The sequence below is a fragment of the Schistocerca piceifrons genome, chromosome 6 (genome assembly GCF_021461385.2).
Source record: "Schistocerca piceifrons isolate TAMUIC-IGC-003096 chromosome 6, iqSchPice1.1, whole genome shotgun sequence".
Taxonomy (NCBI): domain Eukaryota; kingdom Metazoa; phylum Arthropoda; class Insecta; order Orthoptera; family Acrididae; genus Schistocerca; species Schistocerca piceifrons.
This window is the reverse complement of record NC_060143.1, coordinates 478,746,306-478,767,641: the sequence shown is the minus strand read 5'-3', so window position 1 is coordinate 478,767,641 and position 21,336 is coordinate 478,746,306. Positions and strand designations below refer to the sequence as shown.

The following is a 21,336-nucleotide window of genomic DNA, read 5'->3' as shown; positions in this document are numbered from 1 at the left end:
AAGAGAGGACCATTATTTGGCTGTAAGGGCACGACGGTCTTTAAAGAATGCAGACCAAACTTGGCAAAGATTCAACGACTCCTTTCTATGGGACCTGTACGGGAACTGCCATTTTGCTTGCCCACTACAGCTGACGTGCGACAGACAGTCTACTACTACTCTGATAATGCTGGAAATGTGTTTAATGACTCTAGTAAATCGGCTTATAAACTTGGTGAGAAGGGCAGTTATTGCTCTTCCGCTTCAAGACAATGATTAAAGGCTTTTGATTTGTCTGGATCCTCAACTCTCTAGCTTCTATTTGCGGCTGGAAGTATTTAGCCGCCTCGTACGTCGTCAGGAGCTCGCAGTCGTAGGCACTGCTGCGACAGTGACACTTTACGCGAGAAGTACACAATGAGCCATCCGAGAATTGCTGCAGTGCCGCAAGGATATTCGATGGGTTTACTTCCACTATCAGCACCAGGGGAGCATCAAGCTTGGAATGCACGAGGAGTACTGCGTTCGCCATACTTCGCTTTACGGCTTCGAAAGCGGAGCACACCACCTCAGCCCACTGCCCTATTGCTCTAACCCTTGGGCCGGTAAGTGCCACATTTAACACCTCCTATAGGTCTGCTGCACACAGTACATGGTGGTGGTAAAAGTTCAACATCCCTAGGAACCGCCGTAATTCCTTAATTATGAATGGCTTAGACATTCTAATTTAATTTTTGTTGGTCCATCACGGCCAGGTAACTGGTTGGTTCAAATGGCTCTGAGCACTATGGGACTCAACTTCTGAGGTCATTAGTCCCCTAGAACTTAGAACTAGTTAAACCTAACTAACCTAAGGACATCACACACATCAATGCCCGAGGCAGGATTCGAACCTGTGACCGTAGCGGTCTCGCGGTTCAAGACTGCAGTGCCTAGAACCGCACGGACAGGTAACTGGTAAGTACTTTTCAATGTCAATACACTTCACCAACAGACGTATATTTTAAGGTATTTTATTTTATTCTGAAAGCAACCAGTTTCGGCAATTCATTTTGCCATCTTCAGGCCCCTGCATAATAAAAGAGTATACACGTAGTGTACAAGGGTTGTCAAAGGAAGTTTACAGAAAATGTCGGGTAATCATACTACCGCATAAGCTTAAAAACAAATGTAGCGATCATGCTTCCGGTTTATTGGTATCTTATACACTACTTATGTACTGAAGACAATGAAGCGTTCTACTGCTTCCTTATAATGGGACTATTGTCAGCTAACGCCTTTTAGCGAGTTGCATTTTTAGACCCAAATTGACACATTGGCCAAGTCTCTTGTCGGAATTCGGTACGTCTTGACTACATCTTATGAGTATGATTAGCACCAGGTTAGTTTATAAGCGTGTTAGTGCCGTCCTTACTTCCACATACAGCTTAGTGAGAATGTTGTGATGTTATTACTAGAGACGAGGTTTGATGTTCATGGCGATAGATAATTTTACTGGCTTTATGGGCTTCAACTTCGACAGTATGGTAGTCTTCGCGCAGTCATTTACCTTTTACTTTTTCCGTACCCACGTTCCTTATCGCGACACAACTTGCTATGTCTTATTATTTAGATCTATAGATAGATCGTTTTAGGTAGTGCCTTATACTCCCAGTGAAACAATATGATGTCGGCTGTGAATTTAAACACACACACACACACACACACACACACACACACACACACACACACGCACACGCACGCACGCACAAAATGCCAATTTGTATTTGTTTGTCTTAATTACTTGTATAAAATTGAGTAAGGTAATTTTTAAGTAATTATTGTTAAAGTTGGTTATATTCCATTCATGGCAGTAGAATTGTGTATAAATATAACGAACAGTTTAATATTCTAAAACACTGTTTACAGCTACACACTTATCGACATCTGTGCATCTATGGAATGGAAAATCGCTTATGACATATCCATGTAAAATAGATGCAAAATTATATCATGGTTCGCAACAAATCCAGTCATATGCTATTGTGATAATCATTACCAATGAATGACTATAAAGGTTTATAAATATAATCACTCTCGCTAACTACAGTTAGTGTCGCCCTTATCCGCTTTAGTTATTATCGCTTTTCCCTACATGAGGTTATTATTAATACTTTTGACAACTTCAGATTCGTTATTTTCCCAGTTTTAGATGCAGTTTTACAAACGTAAGAGTTTCTACGTCAGGAACGCTTAGCCGCTAGTCTAACATCAACTATGATGCACTTCATATTTGCGTTATTAAACACAGGTGTTAAATTATGTTTCAACCCCTTTCTCAGTAATTTCATCTTTGTGACTGTACACAGCATACCAGTAAGATTGGAAACTTCCTGGCAAATTAAAACTGTGTGCCGGACCGAGACTCGAACTAGGGACCTTCGCATTTCCCGGGCACACTGTTTTAATCTACCAGGAAGTTTCATATCAGTGCACACTCCGCCGCAGAGTGAAAATCTCATTCTCTACGTAGTGTTTAGCATTACACAAAACTTTTGCCATAACATAAACGTACAATGGCTCTATAAGTAAATTTGCTAGAGTTTATAAAATTCTTAATGGCGGAGCACTGTCGTTTGTCATGTGAACCTAAATACAAAGAGTGGATGCAAAGCTGTCTAACATACTTGCTGCTTGTTTACTAGATACCATACTTAACGACAGATAGGTTTTTCAATAAAAATTTTCTGGAATTGTGACCTCATTGTCAATATATATAAAACTACGGACGTTTCTGTCCCTGTTGTAAGCGATCTTCTTTAGGGTGTCGCTTGCAACAGGGACCGAAACGTCGTTAGTTTTATATATGTTGACAATGTGGTCACAAACCAATAAAAATTTTATCAGAGGTGACAATGGCCGCGGAAGCCTACGTTTATAGATAGGTTTCTCCTTTCATGAAGAGATTACTTTACTTGAGAGATATTTACTTGTCAGATGTGTCGGTGTTTTTCTTTTTTTTTTCAATAAAAAAACCGGGAAAGCTATTTATCTTATTCATCCAGTAGAGGAAAACTAAAAGGGGGAAGTGTCATTAAGCACCTTCATACAACATGGCAGTAGAAAAACATCGACTTTAAGCTCAAAATTCGCTCTAGGAGATGCAGCAAGTTTAATTTCACTTCGTTCTTTCACTTGATTTATTTATAGCTGAAATATTCACCATAATTTCAGAAGTTACTCTAAAGACAATATTTACGATTCTCAACACGAGACATGCAGAAATTTATTTGAAAAAAATATTTAAAAGAAGAAAGTGAGTTCCAGTGGAAGCAAAATTTTCATACATGAAAAGGAACATAAGGAAGCGGCTTGGTGCTAGTTTACGGGTGGACATCGTGGACAGGTCTCAGGTTCCTTGACCGCTGCCTTCTCTGTCTCCAACTGCCTGAAACCGACAACCTTCCATTAAATAAAAAATATACTAGAGTAAATGCAGGAGTAACATTATTGTCTTCATCTTCGGTATATCTTTTGCTTATAGGGGAAGAAACCGGGCCGAGAAGGAAACATTGGTGAGCTTAAGGATGGTTTGCAGAGGGACAACTCCACCCAATTAAATAAAAAAATAAAATAAAATAAAAATAAACATAAAAAAGTACTAGTGCAGTCCAAAGAGCACGGAATTGTAATACAAGGGTCTTGAGGTTGAGTCCGTATGCGGGAACATTATTTTAATTTTCAATTTTTTTCTTTACTTACGCTGATATTAACTGAAATATGTTAAATACACTGATCTGCAAAGATCATAACATAGCGATATGCACATATACAGATGGCAGTAGTACAGCGAACTGAAGCTACAAAAGGGCAGTGTGTTGCTGAAGCTGTCATTTATACACAGGTGATTCATCTGGAACGGTTTCCGACGTGATTAAGGCCAAACGACGGGAATGAGGAGTTTGAGCGCGGAATGATAGTTGAAGCTAGAAGCAGGGAATTACCATTTTGGAAATCGTTAGTAAAGTCAAGATTCCGAGAATAAAGTTACAGGCATTGCCTATCACCACAGACAACGCAGTGGGCGATGGCCTTCACTTAACGACAGAGAACAGCGTCGTTTGCGTAGAGTTGTCGGTGGTAACAGACAAGCAGCACTGCGTGATATAATCACAGAAATCAATGTGGAACGTACGATGAACGTATCCGTTATGACGTTATGGCTAAATCTGGCGTTGATGGATTATGACAACAGACGACTGACGCGAGTGCATTTGCTAACAGCACGACCCCGCGCCTCTCCTGGGCTCGGGATCATATCGGTTGCAGTCTGGACGACTGCAAAAGCGTGGCGTGGTCAGATGAGTTACGATTTCAGTTTTTAAGAGCTGATGGTAGGGTTCGACTGTGGCGCAGACCCCACGACTCCATGCACCCAAGTTGACAATAAGGCATTGCGCAAGCTGGTAGTGGCTCCTCAATGGTGTGGGGTGTGTTTACATGGAATGGAATGAATTCTCTGGTCCAACCGATCCTTTCATTGACTAGAAATGGTTATGTTAGGCTAGATGGAGACCGTTTGCAGCCATTCATGGACTTCATGTTCCCAAACAACGATATAATTTTTATGGATGACAATGCGCCGTGTCACCGGACCACATTTATTCGCAACTGATTTGAAGAACATTCTGGATAGTTCGAGCAAAAGCTTTAGCCACCCAAGTAACCCGATATGAATCCCATCGAACATTTATCGGACATAATCGAGAAGTGAGTTCGTGCACGAAGTTCTGCAGCGGCACCACTTTTGTAGTTATGGACGGCTATAGAGGCAGCATGAAGGTATCCCATGACTTTTGTCACCTCAGTGTAAATTGTATTAATTAATATTTTTCATAAATATCATTCGAAGAAAAAGCAAAGGTAATTTTGTTATTGGAAATAAATTTTGCGTTGGTTAGTATTTTCTTAAGAAGGAGCAAAGGAAAATTTGGTACTGGAAACAAATTTTAAGAAATGGCCTATAAAGCATGCACAGAAACTTCGCTTATGAAATTCAATACTTCAGTTATTCCACAGTTCATTATTTACACGTGCTATTGTGATATTCATCGTAACAAGAAGGGGAGCAGTAATTTTCTGGACGTATAGCACCCATTACAAACACCGTATTTTGATAATTACGTGGTAGCATTATAGTTTCTATAGAAAAACAAACTTGGTTCACGTTTATAAAAGGTTCTCTATCGTCGTGCAGTTTGGTGAGTGTAAATTGTATTAATTAATATTTTTCATAAATATCATTCGAAGAAAATGCAAAGGAAATTTTGTTATTGGAAATAAATTTTGCGTTGGTTAGTATTCTCTTCAATATCATTAAAAGAAGGAGCAAAGGAAAATTTGGTAGTAGAAATAAACTTTAAGAAATCGCCGATAAAGCATGCATAAAAACTTCCATTATAAAATTAAATACTTTTGTTATTCTGCAGTTAATGATTTACATGTGCTATTGTGATATTCATCGTAACAAGAAGGGAAGCAGTAATTTTCCGTGCGTATTGCACCCATTACGAACACAGTATTTTTCCAATTACGTGGTCGCATTAAAGTTTCTATAGAAAAACAAACTTGATTCACGTTTATAAAAGGTTCTCTGTCGTCGTGCAGTTTGGCAGCAAACTACATATAACACAACACTTCGCCAAATACTTACGAAGATAGCAGATGATGTACAATACAATGTGTTTTTAAGCAGTCTTCTCGAAATGTGATTTCCTTTTGTCTCTCGATGAGATTGTAGCAGTTTTGAAACTTTTTGATCAAATTCATAACCTGATGATAAAAATAGACATCCTACGGATGCATCAACGGAGTGCATTTTGCGGGAATAATTTTAATTCTGCACGATGGTAGTCCTTCTTTATCTCTAAATATCTCATTGTGTTATTGTGGATTTGTGTGGTTTTCCCACGGGTCAGTTAAGAGAAGAAATTTGTTCTCCTGCACATAGAGCTTCGTCACACCAGTCAAAAAATTTTTATATAATACTACATATTGACGAAGTAATGACGACGTCCCTATACGATTTTTCCTCGTACTCATCCACCGTTTCTTGAATCCTCGGTCCAAAAGAGACAGCACTCTCTCTTGGAATAATTTTCCATGTTGCGCTGTAAATTAAGCAAGGTACAAATTTGAAAAAGAAGTTGCCATTTACGGAGTCGACCCTAGGACCATCGGATTAATCTTCGGATTACCGTTCTATGCTCTTTCCGCTGCTCCAGTGGCGTTCTGGAACCCACATTAACATAAATGCCTCACACATCCCCAGACTCGCGCCATAAATGCATTTTTTTTCTGGATTTCCCACTTTTGTCACTGTCATATCTGGAAAAGCCCTGGATACATCATCTGGACTAAATCAGTGATGACAACCAGGTGCAGTGGCCTTTTGAGTCACTGTCTCCTCATCACCACTGCAGTTTCATTCGCAGTGTGACACAGGTCTGCACCACTGGACCATGCCAAGTACGTTGTCTCGCCTATCTTTACCGCCATAGAATTCCGTCAGCAGTGTTCAGCTGCAGGTGAAAGACACGAAAACCTCAGCGTTTGGTCGCAACATTCGATCGAGTTACTGAAGAGTGCTGCCCAGTCACGAGTTATTCGTACCTGACGGACAATGGCCCGGGCGCCACCCGCTAAGGGTGGCTAACGGGCACTCCCCACAATCAGAGGGAGAACAGCTGTGAAAAAGCACTCGGTCGGGCTGCTGTTGTAGGTCGGGGCCCGCGCGCCTCGTACGCTAAAGGGCGAATATGTATGTTTCCTTTTGCGTGTGTTAATTGTTGATGGTAAGAGAAGGGCTTATTTCAATAGTGGTACAAGTCCATTACCTCCACTTTTCTGTCTATAATGCTTCTGAAATTAATGATCCACACTAACAGAAAGAAAGGTTCATCTCTAGCAAGAAGCCATACGATTGAATATTTCTGGTATCTCAACTGCAGATTTTTCAGCGCTCATTTTACTTTAGGACTCTGTATCTCAAAATGAACAAAAATAGACTTTACCACTATTGAAATAAGCCCTTCAAGTGCTTCTCTACATATGTTGAACAGATCTGAACCATAATACAGTCGTTTAAATATCTGTTCCTCCAGTGAAGTTAACGATTCAAATTCGCTAACATCTGGAGCCTCTGTACTGCTGTTGGTCAACGTCGCGCGGAACGCAATTAATTTCAAGCGTCGCTTACTTTCTTGATGAAAAATATTTTTCGGGCATAGGCATGCGGCGATTTGTACTGCACTGATGTTTGATAGCCAGTAAATGCTGAAAAATAGAAGCAGTGAGTAATCATATTCTGATCAGAATGTCACGTTATGCGGATGACAGAAGCCTGTAGCACCATCCTTTACTTTTATGAAGCTAGAAGCCGTAGCAGGCTGAGAAGAAAACAATTTCACACATATACTTCCCTATTATGACTATTTCGACGATAATAATATTCTTTTTTTTAACTTTACGACACCCAGCATTTTAATTGTCTTGTTATTATTAATTGATTCAGTTTCAACTCGTCATTGTAGAAAGATCAAATACTATTCACATATTACAGCATAGGAGTAAACCCTCAGTGCTTCAAAGAATCGAACTCCTACTATAAAACGGTTGCAAACGTTATGTGTTAAATATTTGATGTGAAGTATGTAAGCGAGAAAAGTTAAGAAAATATTCGAAATTAGGGTTAAGTTTGTTAGAACCCGTTAAGCACGCTCCTTACTAAACAGTGGACGAATATCATCTGGGTAATTTGCGCTCCATTTTAAGCAAAAGTTTTTCACGCACCTGAATGTTTACGACGTCTTCTGAACTATGTTTCGTACAATGATATAATTTTGCAGTTACTTTCGGTGATACATGTGAAAAGTGTGTTGCAAATTGAGTAAGTACTAGAAAAGTAATACTTTAAAACGTCGTGCCTGATGGTGAAGATTCATTGCCGCCATTTTTAGCAGTAGCTAGTTTTTCATGTACCGAACTGTTTATCATAACATATTTCCTGAATTATGTGTCTTACGATGATAGAATTTTGCATATACATCAACTGCTGTATGTGGATGCCGTTTGCAAACTGTGTGAGCTGTGTGCGGCTCGCGTTGGTGCCGTAGGCAGGTTGGCATCGTGTAATAGGGATAGTGGCGTCTCGTTTTCTTCTTGTGTTTACTGGCGCCACTACACTTCCTAGCGCTGTCTGTCCACGAGTGGCAGCAGCAGCGTTTATCGATATCTAGTATTGTGGTACTATCTTTGGAAGGACGTAAAGCGTTTTCCAGGTCGGGTGGGCCACTCAGTTCGGTTGGGACTGAGCAGCGGTGAGGTCCGACAGCGCAAGGACATGCCGGGATGGTGGCATTCAGGCATTGCCGGATCGAGGGGCCAGGCGATGTGGCCGAGCGGTTCTAGGCGCTTCAGTCTGGAACCGCGCGACCGCTATGGTCGCAGGTTCGATTCCTGCCTCGGGCATGGATGTGTGTGATGTCCTAGGGGACTGATGACCTCAGCTGTTGAGTCCCATAATGCTCAGAGCCATTTTGAACCGGATCGAGGGGCTGTAGTTGCGAGGGCCACAACCTCGCTCTCCACTGGAGCCAGGATGTTTGAGATGAGTGAACATTAACCCAATAGTGAAAAGTCTGCAATTTTTAGATAACACCGTCTGTTCGCGCGTTGCTGCTCGCAGGGCCGCTGAGGCGATGAGCAATGAGTGGAGTGTTTGTAGTTGGCGAAATTAATTAGCCATCCTCCACCTTTTATTATTAATCATTGAATTCCTTGGGTTTGTTGATGAAGTTCAACCTGCGGTATTTTCCTGCCTAGTGGCCATTAACGCCCCAGTTACCTGCTCTGGAGGTTAGCGTATTTTCGCGGCAGTGTACCTTTCCTCACCTTGGCGCTGCTGTCCAGTAAGGCTTGTAGTTCGACAGCCTCCCTGATTGTGCTTCGGAAATTTGTTTCTTTTGGACTTCTTTGGTCGCAGTGAGTCCTTCTACTTCTGGATGATCTAACCACTGGATCTAAAAGACGCAGTGCTGTCCGCCGGTTCCACCTTGCCTGGGTTATTCCATCGTTGTGTTGGTTATCAGACATCAGGTAGACGTTGCAAGAGTGCTGGCCGGCGTTTGAACTGTCATTAGTTTGAGTTGCCATCCGGTTAACTGAATACAACTCTTGGCTGCCTGACCCACTGTTTACGGAGTTGTGTGACTTTCCCAGGTCCATCCTTGGAGCACTGTCTGAGGAGCACTTCTCTCTTGATTTGGTCAGATTATGATGTTTCTCAATAAGGCCTTCAGCTGTGAATGCAATTTATCTTAAGAATTTTTAATTAGACATTGTCTTTTAATGTGACTGTCCCCTTTTTATAATATTTTAGTAAGTATTTCCTATCTAGGCCTTCAGCCGCCCAATTGTTATTGAGTAATTACTATTGGGGCCTTCTGCCAACAAATAATTTGAATTTCTTGTCAATAAAGCCTTCAGCCATGAATACAATTTGTCTTAAGAATTAGTAATTAGGTATTATCTCTTAATATGACTGTCCTTTTTTTAATATGTTAGTAAGGATTTGCTATCTAGGCCTTCAGTCATCAAATTGTTTTTGAATTACTACCATTGGGACCTTCAGCCGACAAATAATTTTGATTTCTTTTCAATAAGGCCTTCAGACGTGAATGCAACTGTTCTTAAGAATTTTCTGTCCAGGCCATCATCCGATATATAATTTGAATTTCTGGTCAATAAGGCCTTCAGCCCTGGGTGCAACATGTTTAAGAAATTTTTTATTACAAATTGTGTCTTAATAGTCAAATATGATAATTGTTCTTACTGTCAACCTTGTATGCAATTGGTTCCAAATAATATGTACGTGATTTAAACAAACAAACTGAGCAACTTTCCCTAAGTAACCACGTCTCACTGTCTTGCGAACAGAATCGTTAATAAAACAGCAATAAAGAAAAGGATATCTGATAATAAAGTTTTACTGAATGAACAGCGAAAATGTAGTAAGCGATAAACCTTTTTTCTTTCATCATTTTATGCGAGATGTTGGTGAGAAAGAGTCTAGTGAAGGTTCGAAATTATCTGTGAAGTTTCTTGGAAGCGGCTAAGTGCTCCCACACTCGAATACTGGACGAATGAAGTCCGGGCATTTGCGAGCTGTCAGTTACGCTGCCTGAACACAAACACGTAATTTCTAAGTATAGTACTTTTCTCGTTAGGTTAAACATTAAACTTATGACTGTATCTATTGGCGAGTTATGTTATGAAAGCATTTTAAATTTTTGAATTCCGTCAATAACTACGCGAAATACGCACACAAATATTGTTTTACCTGCGGAAGCCGCTAGTCAACCTGCAACTGATACTGGGATATGGATTCCGCCTTCCGGGATCAAATCATAGGAATATTAAAATATTACTGCTGAGAGACTTTAAAGTGCAGTTTTAGATGTGAATTATACATGTTTCATTCCTATGCACACTTCGCCCAGTCCTAGTCCGTTTGCCGTATAGTCGGAGAGTTCTGCAGGAAGGTATGCATGTACACGCACATGGCAATAGCTCCCGTGCCGCTCTGTCCTACACGGCCATACCGGCTGAGTCACTGAATGCAAGTAGCGAACAGCGGCGTCGCTCCTGCCGGCATTCGGCGAAGCATTTCATGAACGCGGAGTTGAGTTACTGCCCATACCGCTGTCCGCCAGGGAATACCATCCCCTGTCTGGGTCACAGTGCAGTGCTCTGTGGGATGTCCCGCTGGCAGATGAAACAGTGACCGTCCTGTGGTTTTGCGGAGCTCAGAATGATTGCATTGCTATTTTCAGAGCGCACACCTACTCCACGAGGTGCGGCTGTTAAATAAAGGGACCATTGCTGTAAGACATTTTATTTAAAAAGCATATAAATTTAGTTACCGTCAATATACTCTTCTCCTCTACTTCTACAACGTTCCATGAGAAATCTGAATTGACGAAAAGAAGTTCTACATGTCTTCTTCTCTGCGTCCCTTGACGAAGTGTCCCGATTTTTCTTTCACTGCTTCAGCGGACTGAAATGTTGTTCCTTTTAACGCAGAGTTGCCCTCGAGGAATAGATTATTCACAAGGTGCTAGGTCAAGAGAATAAGAAAGTGGTCTAACATTGGTACTGTACTTAGCTAGACAACTCTTAACAGGAAATACTGTATGAGCTTGTGTTTGTCCTGATGCAGAACCCGTTGTAATGTCTCTTGCAGCGGTCTCTCCGTGATATTTTCAGAAATTTTATAAATTATATAACTCAGTACATATCTCGAAATATCTCTTCTTATCTTACCGATTCCTAAACTTTAATATACGGTGATTATCAATGCAAAGTAGTTTCAAGCCCTATTATTCCTTGGAGCGTGCAATTACTCCATGGAATAGCTTCTTTGCTATCTATGTTTTCTCTTATGAAAATAATGATTCAGATCTTGCCGATTAGCCGTGAAAGAACGAAGATGTATATGTATGTATTCTTGAGCTAGTCGCCATCTTGATGAGATTCTGTATGAGAAGAAATTTAATACATGAACTAAACTAAAGTAAGTGTAGTCGCGTATTATTTAACTGATTATTATTGACAGTGTCTGCTTACTACGCTGTGCTCCACGGGATCAGTGGGGAACGTCTGATTTACGCTGGACGAACCTGGCGTTTTGTACGCTCAAGATATCCAGTTTATTACTTTCAATAAATGGGCTAACACGGTCTTACCAGCAGATCTCTGGTCTTCCCCATGTGATCACCGAAAGTTAATAATTATTACAAATGTTTTCAGGAGATCGACTGACAATTTTCGTCGCACCGAGACTTCGAAATTGCTTCACTGCCTTATGGAATTTAAGTTAAGCTGAGGTGCTGTCGTTTTCTACTCATCAAGAGGTATTATCTTAAGTGAAAGGTTTAACACAGAGAGCCACGTATTAAAGTTAGAATCTACGTATACTTTTTGAGGTAGCATAACTTGCGGCTTCCAAATTACCGAGACTATGTTATGCAGTATTTGAGAATGAGAGCACTTAGCGACTTCCAACATACTTTATACATAATTTCCAACTAGTTCGAAACATTTTCTCTCTGACACCTCCGTCGAAATATCAAAAGTAGAATAGTTTTAATTTATTACTTCTTTACTATTAAGTCTACCCACAACGTGTTTTGCAGTCCATATCCATATAAACTACCAAATGCACCAGCAAAATTGCAACATTGTACGACTCATAGTTCAGCAAGTGCGTGAGAAACTAAATTTTTTAAACGGTGCTGCAATTCATCAACACAGTACACACCTAGTTTCGGTTTCATCTTTTTCATTAGGCTATTGGCGAATAATCGAAAGTAATAAAAGCAAAATCATTACGATTTTGCGTCTTCAGCAAGGTTTCACAAGTTTTACGTCGTATATTTAACACTAGTTTTGTGGCGGTGTTCGTAGCGACAAACAATTCGCTGTAGATACGGCTTACGAAGTCACCGCCACACTTTTAATAGCGGGCCGACCGGTCCGCTGGAACAGTGAACAGAAAGATGAAAACCCAAACACTCTGATTAAATAAAAGTCGGTACTTATCTTTATTACGAAGATACAGAAATACAGTAGTGAACTCCGTGTCTACAGATATCTGTCTAGTTCGAGTCGGAGCGGCTAGGTCAGCGTCGGCTGACGACAAACAACAACTCTGCTGCGATGAACACACAACTGACTAGCAAGTACACAATTCGGTGGCGAGTATACAACTGAGCGGCGAATACAGAACTGTCCTAGCGCTCGCGACTCCAGCGCTTAAGAAGCCAGAAGCCAGCGGTGGCGCGCGCAGACTTGCGGCGATTTGCTGTCTCGCTGGCGCTGCTTATGCGGACGGCGTCCGGACTTTGATGCTGCCAACCTTTTGGCAGCGGGCTCGGGTGGCATTACTGGCTAGGACATAACAACTAGCAATACCAAAAAGACGGTGTCCTTATGGCCACCTTTTCAAAATATTGTAATCCAGTCGTTACCTTATATTTAAAAATTTTGAAAAAATGTTGATTGCTTTTAATTACTTCTTATATTAAGCTGGCAAACCAGAATAACTGGATAGGGACTGATGACCTTAGCAGTTAAGTCCCATAAGATTTCACACACACCAGAATAACTCGAAAAATAAGCTTCACACGAAAAAATGCGTAGAGTCCAAAGTTGATTATTTTCGAGGGGGACATCTGCTGGTGCTAAAATTAGCCCGCCACCCCAAACCCCTGGTGACGGGGGGGGGGGGGAGGCAACTTTAAAATTTAAAATGGGAACCTCATTTTTTTATTGCAGAATCAGATTCTACATAAAAAACTACGTACATTTAGTATTAAACATTTTGTTTTGATTCATGGTAGTTGGCGCTGTAATTCAAGAAAATCCATGTTCTCATTTGTTGACATCTGTAAAACTCTAATTCCTCTCTCTCAAACCTCACCCTATGGTGAGAGAGGGAGAGTTTTAGTTTTAGCGAATCAAAATTTACGAAGTAAATAAGTATTTTTTATTTATCCGTTGCGGATAAATCTCAGAATAGCCCTTAAAGCCAACGTCCTGAATAACTTGTGTTTGATTCGTCTTTACTTTTTGCCCTCTGTAACTATAACGCAAAAGTCTACATTTGAAGTAGTGCCGTGACAGGAAAGAGTGGAATTCTAATAAATGCCAATGTGTTCAGCGACAAATGACGGTTCTGGACTACACTGGATGATCATTGTCGGCGAGAGTGGCGACACCCTCTGGAGAGAACGCATTCTTCCAACGTTTTGACGAGGCATAATGGTGTTTTTCCGTGACTCATCGGGTATGACTTCACGAAACCAACGGATATGACTTCAAGTTACGGCTCGTAGTGATTAAGGGAACGGACATCTTGCTTCTTCCAGTATAGCCTATCATGCGACACGCGACACTACCACCCCGCCATTTTTCAAAAGGACATTGCTCATCCACACATACCACAGATCTCTGCGAAGTCTCCTGTTTGCTGCTTACTCCAGTGGACAGAGAGATTCCCAGATCCGCTCCCCCCCCCCCCCCCCCCCCCCCGACAGTATAACACGTGTGGGATCATCCCCAACGTTAGTGCTAACACAGTTCAAGTGTGAACCACAATGAAACGTGTGAGGCAGGCAAACACAAAAACTACACATAGAATGTGCTCGCATCCGAAACGTCTCGCAAGCAGTCATCATAGTTAAGTACATCCAACCGGCGATTCGTGACTTACTATCTCTTATCACGACAGCAGATCGTATTAGAAGAATAGACACTGAAACTCTCTGATAAACAGGCTAAAGTCACTGGATATTTTCGAAAACATATTGGGAAAACAGTGATAAATTTCACAGAAAAACTGTCTACTTCGCACAAATCACATTTATATGTGGCCGTTTTCAGGCCAAAGCTGCACCCAAAGTTGATGTGTGAAGACAAATCCACGGTGCATGAACTGCAGAAGTCTCCAGAGAATGTCAGCTTGTTGAGAAGCAACGATGTGGTATATGGTGCGCTTAAATAGAGGAAGGAATAAAAATTTATTGAATACATGACGAGAAACTTGAATTACTAAGTTAAAAATACTGTATGTTTATAGTACTGGCCGTAAAATTATCCACTATTGTATTTGTGATGTAAAGATTTGAAACATCATCAGTCAGCTTGGATTCCTACGCTGTCCAGAGTAACTACCGTGATTCTATTGTTACGACGTCTAGTATAATGTTAGGGCGTGATAGACATTTCCAGACTAGCTGGAAATTGTACAGGGAAAACGTAGGTAACTAGCAAGTGTTATGTAACCAGGATGTCCTGAAACGGTGAATCCCCCTAATTGATGGATGACGTATGTCTAGGAGCGTTTGGTTTTGTAATAAGGCAGCCAGAGAGATAGTAAGAGGATACTTAGTTCTGAAGTATATTTCAAGCATAGTTTTCTTTTAATTTTCGTTTCGTTTGGTTTTGTGGAACATTTTGTGAATTTTTGCAATATGAAATGACGTAGATGCATATGCGAATGCTGATTGGAGTAAAGCGGTTTGCGCGAGAAATTGATCATGAAAGGTTAATCTGACTGGATGATCGTCTGGATCAACCAATGAGCGAAGAGTCTTTCCCGCGTAATTGAATGAGTTACATGTTGTGTGAGCGACGGCATTTAGTCAGTCGTGGAGTCGCTGTCGGACAAGAAGGTCATGTTAAATGTGTCCGAAAAAATTATCTGTAAAGAAAGGTCGGTTAAATCACGCTCGGTTTATATCGCCGTGCAAGCAGATGCAATTACGGACATTTCTGTGAAGTTTTGAGAGGTTTTGGTATGTTAGTTGCAGAAAAAACCGCGTGTGAAACTGTCGGCCTTTGTGTATAATTCTGCGTGGCGTATTCCGTATGCATGTACAGAACATTTTGGCGAGCATATTCTTTTCGAAGAGTCCACTGAAAAGGACCGAATGTGAACTAGTTTTGTAACAGAGTATTGCCTGAGCGAATCTCGTAATATTTCTGGTTGTACTTACCACATTTCTGGCTGTCTTACGTGTGATACAAGCTGCACGAACTAGTAGTAGATGTACTACCAACGTAAATGTGGGCTTGGTGACACCAGAAATTAAAAGGACCGTAATAGAACATCAGTATCTCCAAACAAACATTTTCAATGAAGGGAGGAAGCACCCACTTTGCCTGTTATTAATAGAGATTTACAGGTTTATCTTGTTACTTGAGTTACGCGGACTTCGTAATCGTAAGTACGGACGGTGAATTTCTTCAACGCTGCTTTTCTCATCGTCTACATAGTACCTACGAATGCAGAACAACGGGCGGTGAATGGACGCTATACTGAGGCAGATGGACTTCAATAATTAAATCACAACGCAGCGCACCAACCCCGCCCTGCCGCATACTGTGCTGTAATGTTTTAATTTTGTATTACGACTTATTGAGTTTTTATTCTACCTGTTACATGTAATTCTATAAGCTTTCCGTAATTTAATGATTCTCTCTTTGTTATCTTGAGGATTTAATCCGGAAGAGTATTATTTTTTTTGTTTACATTACAGATTCATCCTATCTGGTAACTCTGTTAGGCCGAAGAGCTGACTACCGTACCGCTAAGAGCACATCATCACCATAGGAGGACAGTAAACTTAAAACGGGGATAAGAAGTATAAACAGAAGGCTGACAGCCATGTGGATATGCTCGCTACGAGGTGTAGTCGCCGGCAGCCGCGGCTCCTACTTACGGATGACGATGACCTCCGCTTCCTCGGAGCTGCGGGTGAAGATGGGCGCTATCGTGGACACTTCGCACGTGTAGATGCCGGACGCCTCGAACTTGAGCCCGCGAAGCATCAGCTGCCGCTCGTCGCTCTCGTTACGCTACAACAAAAACATCATACATGTAACAGTAACTTACTGGACACGCTCGTATAGCGCAATGCGCAGCGTGCTAGTGAGCGAGACAGAGGTACGAGCCAGACCCGGATCGAATCTGCGTAGGGTAATTCGCAACCGTTAACTGATGTTTTGGCCAGCCTCCGGGCGGTACTTACAAGGGAACCTTCCCATCACACCCCCCTCAGATTTAGTAATAAGTTCGCACAGTGGATAGGCCTCGAAAAACTGAACACAGATCAATCGAGAAAACAGGAAGAAGTTGTGTGGAACTATGAAAAAAAATAAGCAAAATATACAAACTGTGTAGTCTACGGGAAAGATAGGCAAAATCAAGGATATGGTGAGCTCCGTGTTTAGCGTGAGCAGCTGCGGAACGAGAGGTTCTTGGTTCAAGTCTTCCCTCGAGTGAAAAGTTTAATTGTTTATTTTCAGGCAATTATCAAAGTTCAGGCACTCACACATAATCAACTTCGCTCTCCAAAATTCCAGGACAAGTTCAGATCTGCTTGGACATATGTAGGATTTGACGGTCTACACTCGGAAAAATTTGAAAACGTTAAAAACATGTTTTGACAGAGCACAGGGAAAACTGTGCGACTGTGAAAGTGTTGCATTCATTTGTTGCAGTTTATGTGACAAACTCTTATGTTTTCATCACTTTTTTGGGAGTGATTATCACATCCACAAGGAAACCTAAATCGGGCAAGGTAGAAGAATCATTTTACCCATTCGCCAAGTGTACAAGTTAGGTGGGTCGACAACATATTCCTGTCATGTGACGCGCATGCCGTCACCAGTGTCGTATAGAATATATAAGACATGTTTTCCTGTGGAGGAATCGGTTGACCTATGACCTTGCGATCAAATGTTTTCGGTTCTCATTGGAGAGGCACGTCCTTTCGTCCACTAATCGCACGGTTTTGCGGTGCGGTCGCGAAACACAGACACTAAACTTATTATAGTGAACAGAGACGTCAGTGAACGAACGGACAGATCATAACTTTGCGAAAATAAAGAAAGTAAACCATTCACTCGAGGGAAGACTTGAACCAAGGACCACTCGTTCCGCAGCTGCTCACGCTAAACACGGGACCACAGCGCTCCTGAGCTCACCCTATCCTTGATTTTGCCTATCTTGCGCATGGACTACTCAGTTTGTATATTTTGCTTATTTTTTTCATAGTTCCACACAACTTCTTCCTGTTTTTTCGATTGATCTGTGTTCAGTTTTTCAAGGCCTATCCACTGTGCCAACTTATAACTAAATCTGAGGTGGGTGCGATGGGGAGGTTCCCTTGTTAGGTAATTTCCCACACTAGTTTAGGCAGATACTAGTCTGGTCTCCAATTTCCGCCTCAGAAAATACTGTATACAAACAGCTGAAATGCGATGACAAACACAACAAGGTTTACATAATACACGGACCGGTGGCAAAACAACTACCCTCCCTTGCATAAATAACTATATGACAACACGAAGGGCAATCGGCCGCAAAGTTAAATAAAACAGATATAAATTTGCCGAATCTTGAGTACACCACGCACTAAACGGTATTACGCTAAGAAGACAAATCAGCAGAAAAAACAAAGCGCTGTGATTTCGACACAAGATCGAGATGAAGCTATTTTAGATTCTGGAACGTTACACAAGTAAAATAATATTCATTGTTTTATGCAGCTCAATATTCTTTTTGACGACCTGTATATCATAATATGCATTATTTTCTCCATTACACGTCGATTTGTCATTCTCTAATTGATGATCATCTCCATTATATTCTGAGGAGAATTTTATTTCTAGATTCATGCAGCCGATAAAGTACTTCTCCGGAAATAGCAGTTCTATTGCTTCAATTTATTGTTTTTATTTTATTTATTTATATTGACTTCTCCGTAGCCGAATCGTTAGCGTAATTGCATTTGAGGCGGTAGGGCCCAGGTTCCATTCCCCGTACCTCTTCAGACTTTTCTGAGGAAGGGAGTTCTGAAATGTGTCCGTTCAGCCTGTGAGCAGCTGTTGAATAAGAAGCAGCGGCATCGTCGTCATTTATCAACTGGTAACAACGGCTGGAGAGACAGACAACATGCTGACCATACGTCCGACAGATAATAGATCTCTCCTCGTACTGCTTTGTATGCAATAGTCGGCAAGTCGTGAGTGGTGTTATATTGTTACTTCTGTGGTATTTTATGGTTTTATAGATCAGATTAGCACGATTTCCTAGTTTTTAAATTGTGTACAGGAACGTCCATTGTAACTAAACTGGTTTTGTGCATGTTTTGTCGTGTGGCAATATGTTGGTAAAGATCTGTGGCAGATTTCTTGTTGCGTGCCCTTGAGTCCATTGATAGTGGACGTCTCTCCAACTCAACGTCGACGTAGTGTAGCTAAAACTTTCTACAGTAATTAGAATGACTAGAAATTGTGATACTTACGTTCGAGTCTCACCTAGTTATTTACGAAAGATGAGCACTCATTTATTTATTTTATTTATTCCTTAAATACAACATTTACTACCGAGTTGTAATACGTAATATTCACAGTCATAAGTTCCTTCGCCTTTATCAGAGCAAGAACAAAATCGGAGTCCTTAACATTATTTTCATCAACAGGGAGAACAAAAATCAGAAATGTAATGATAATCTCTGCTCTTCTTATGCGAGGAGTAACGCCTTTGATCCCTACACACAGCACAGTATCTGATACAGTTATTTCCGTAAAAACATGTGACATTGCAGTGTTTGCTTTATCCAGTTGTTTGTAATAAATTTCGGACTCGCATCCCACTCTCATGAACTCAGTCACGTAACCAACGTTGCACTTAATGTGGAAACTTGCATCGTCACTGCTCACAGACTAAAACTAAGGACGAAAGTGACGTATCAAATTCAGTGCGAAAACATTGACTATGTGCGAGCAGTGCCTGCGCTCCGAGGCTTTCGTATACAATCTCATTTCTTTGTATGGACATTTCATTCATCATAGGAATCAAAAATCTCAACAATTATTGCCTATTATGGACACTGATACTGGCGCGGTATTGGTCCCGCAAATTCCAAGACTTTCAAAAATGTTTTAATCTTAAATTTGTAGTCGGGTAACAGATGAATCTCTTTTCGTGTGATACAATTAGAAATTAACAATTTTCGGATGTTTCCCTTTAGTTTTATTCTGAAGCTTTGCTTCTTGCCAAATTTCATGATTCTACGTCGACGGGAAGTTCCCTATAGGTTTTGATGAGTGAGTTTGCGAGTATCAAAATATGTGACACGAGTGGCCGTATCTTTTGATGCACTGACTTAGAAGCTTCAACATTTTTACACCGCCGAGGGACTGTACAACTTAGAATGTGGGAGAAATTTCAACTTGAAACGTGTACCAGGACCTGCAAAAGAGGGTTTTTAACACTCGGACAGACAAACGCGAGAGGAAAGTGATCTTATAAACGTTTTCGTCTTTATCGGTCGATGTATGGATTCTTAAGAAGACTAAAGTAATGAGGAGCAGCTGAAATGAGGTTGGCGGTAACTTTAGCATCAGAAATGAGAACTATGATGTAGATGATATGAACCAATTCTACTACCTCTGAAGCAAAACAACACACGGCGGATAACGCAAGGAAGACATGTAGAACAGAGTAGCACAGGTAAAGGGAGCTTTCCTGGCCAAAGAAGCGTTTTGAGAAGGTAAGACCGCTTCAGCTATAAGTACAGGTCTATGACAAATGATTGAAGCGATTTCATAAATTCGCTGTAGCTCCATTCATTGACATATGGTCACGACACACTACAGATACGTAGAAAAACTCATAAAGTTTTGTTCGGCTGAAGCCGCACTTCAGGTTTCTGGCGCCAGAGCGCTCGAGAGCGCAGTGAGACAAAATGGCGACAGGAGCCGAGAAAGCGTATGTCGTGCTTGAAATGCACTCACATCAGTCAGTCATGACAGTGCAATGACACTTCAGGACGAAGTTCAACAAAGATCCACCAACTGCTAACTCCATTTGGCGATGGTACGCGCAGTTTAAAGCTTCCGGATGCCTCTCTAAGGGGAAATCAACGGGTTGGCCTGCAGTGAGCGAAGAAACGGTTGAACGCGTGCGGGCAAGTTTCACGCGTAGCCCGCGGAAGTCGACGAATAAAGCAAGCAGAGAGCTAAACGTACCACAGCCGACGGTTTGGAAAATCTTACGGAAAAGGCTAAAGCAGAAGCCTTACCGTTTACAATTGCTACAAGCCCTGACACCCGATGACAAAGTCAAACGCTTTGAATTTTCGGCGCGGTTGCAACAGCTCATGGAAGAGGATGCGTTCAGTGCGAAACTTGTTTTCAGTGATGAAGCAACATTTTTTCTTAATGGTGAAGTGAACAGACATAATGTGCGAATCCTCACGCATTCGTGCAGCAAATTCGCAATTCACCAAAAGTTAACGTGTTTTGTGCAATCTCACAGTTTAAAGTTTACGGCCCCTTTTTCTTCTGCGAAAAAAACGTTACAGGACACGTGTATCTGGACATGCTGGAAAATTGGCTCATGCCACAACTGGAGACCGACAGCGCCGACTTCATCTTTCAACAGGATGGTGCTCCACCGCACTTCCATCATGATGTTCGGCATTTCTTAAACAGTAGATTGGAAAACCGATGGATCGGTCGTGGTGGAGATCATGATCAGCAATTCATGTCATGGCCTCCACGCTCTCCCGACTTAACCCCATGCGATTTCTTTCTGTGGGGTTATGTGAAAGATTCAATGTTAAACCTCTTCCACCAAGAAACGTGCCAGAACTACGAGCTCGCATCAACGATGCTTTCGAACTCATTGATGGGGACATGCTGCGCCGAGTGTGGGAGGAACTTGATTATCGGCTTGATGTCTGC

General features: G+C 41.4%; 1 protein-coding gene across 1 annotated transcript in view; it reads right to left on the bottom strand.

Moving 5' to 3' along the window:
- Window positions 1–21,336, bottom strand: part of LOC124802722 — a 544,884-nt gene that overhangs the window by 177,281 nt on the left and 346,267 nt on the right. The window contains exon 3 of the mRNA XM_047263691.1: window positions 16,302–16,437. Coding sequence (XP_047119647.1) covers window positions 16,302–16,437 — 136 coding nt within the window. The remainder of the gene's footprint in view (window positions 1–16,301; window positions 16,438–21,336) is intronic.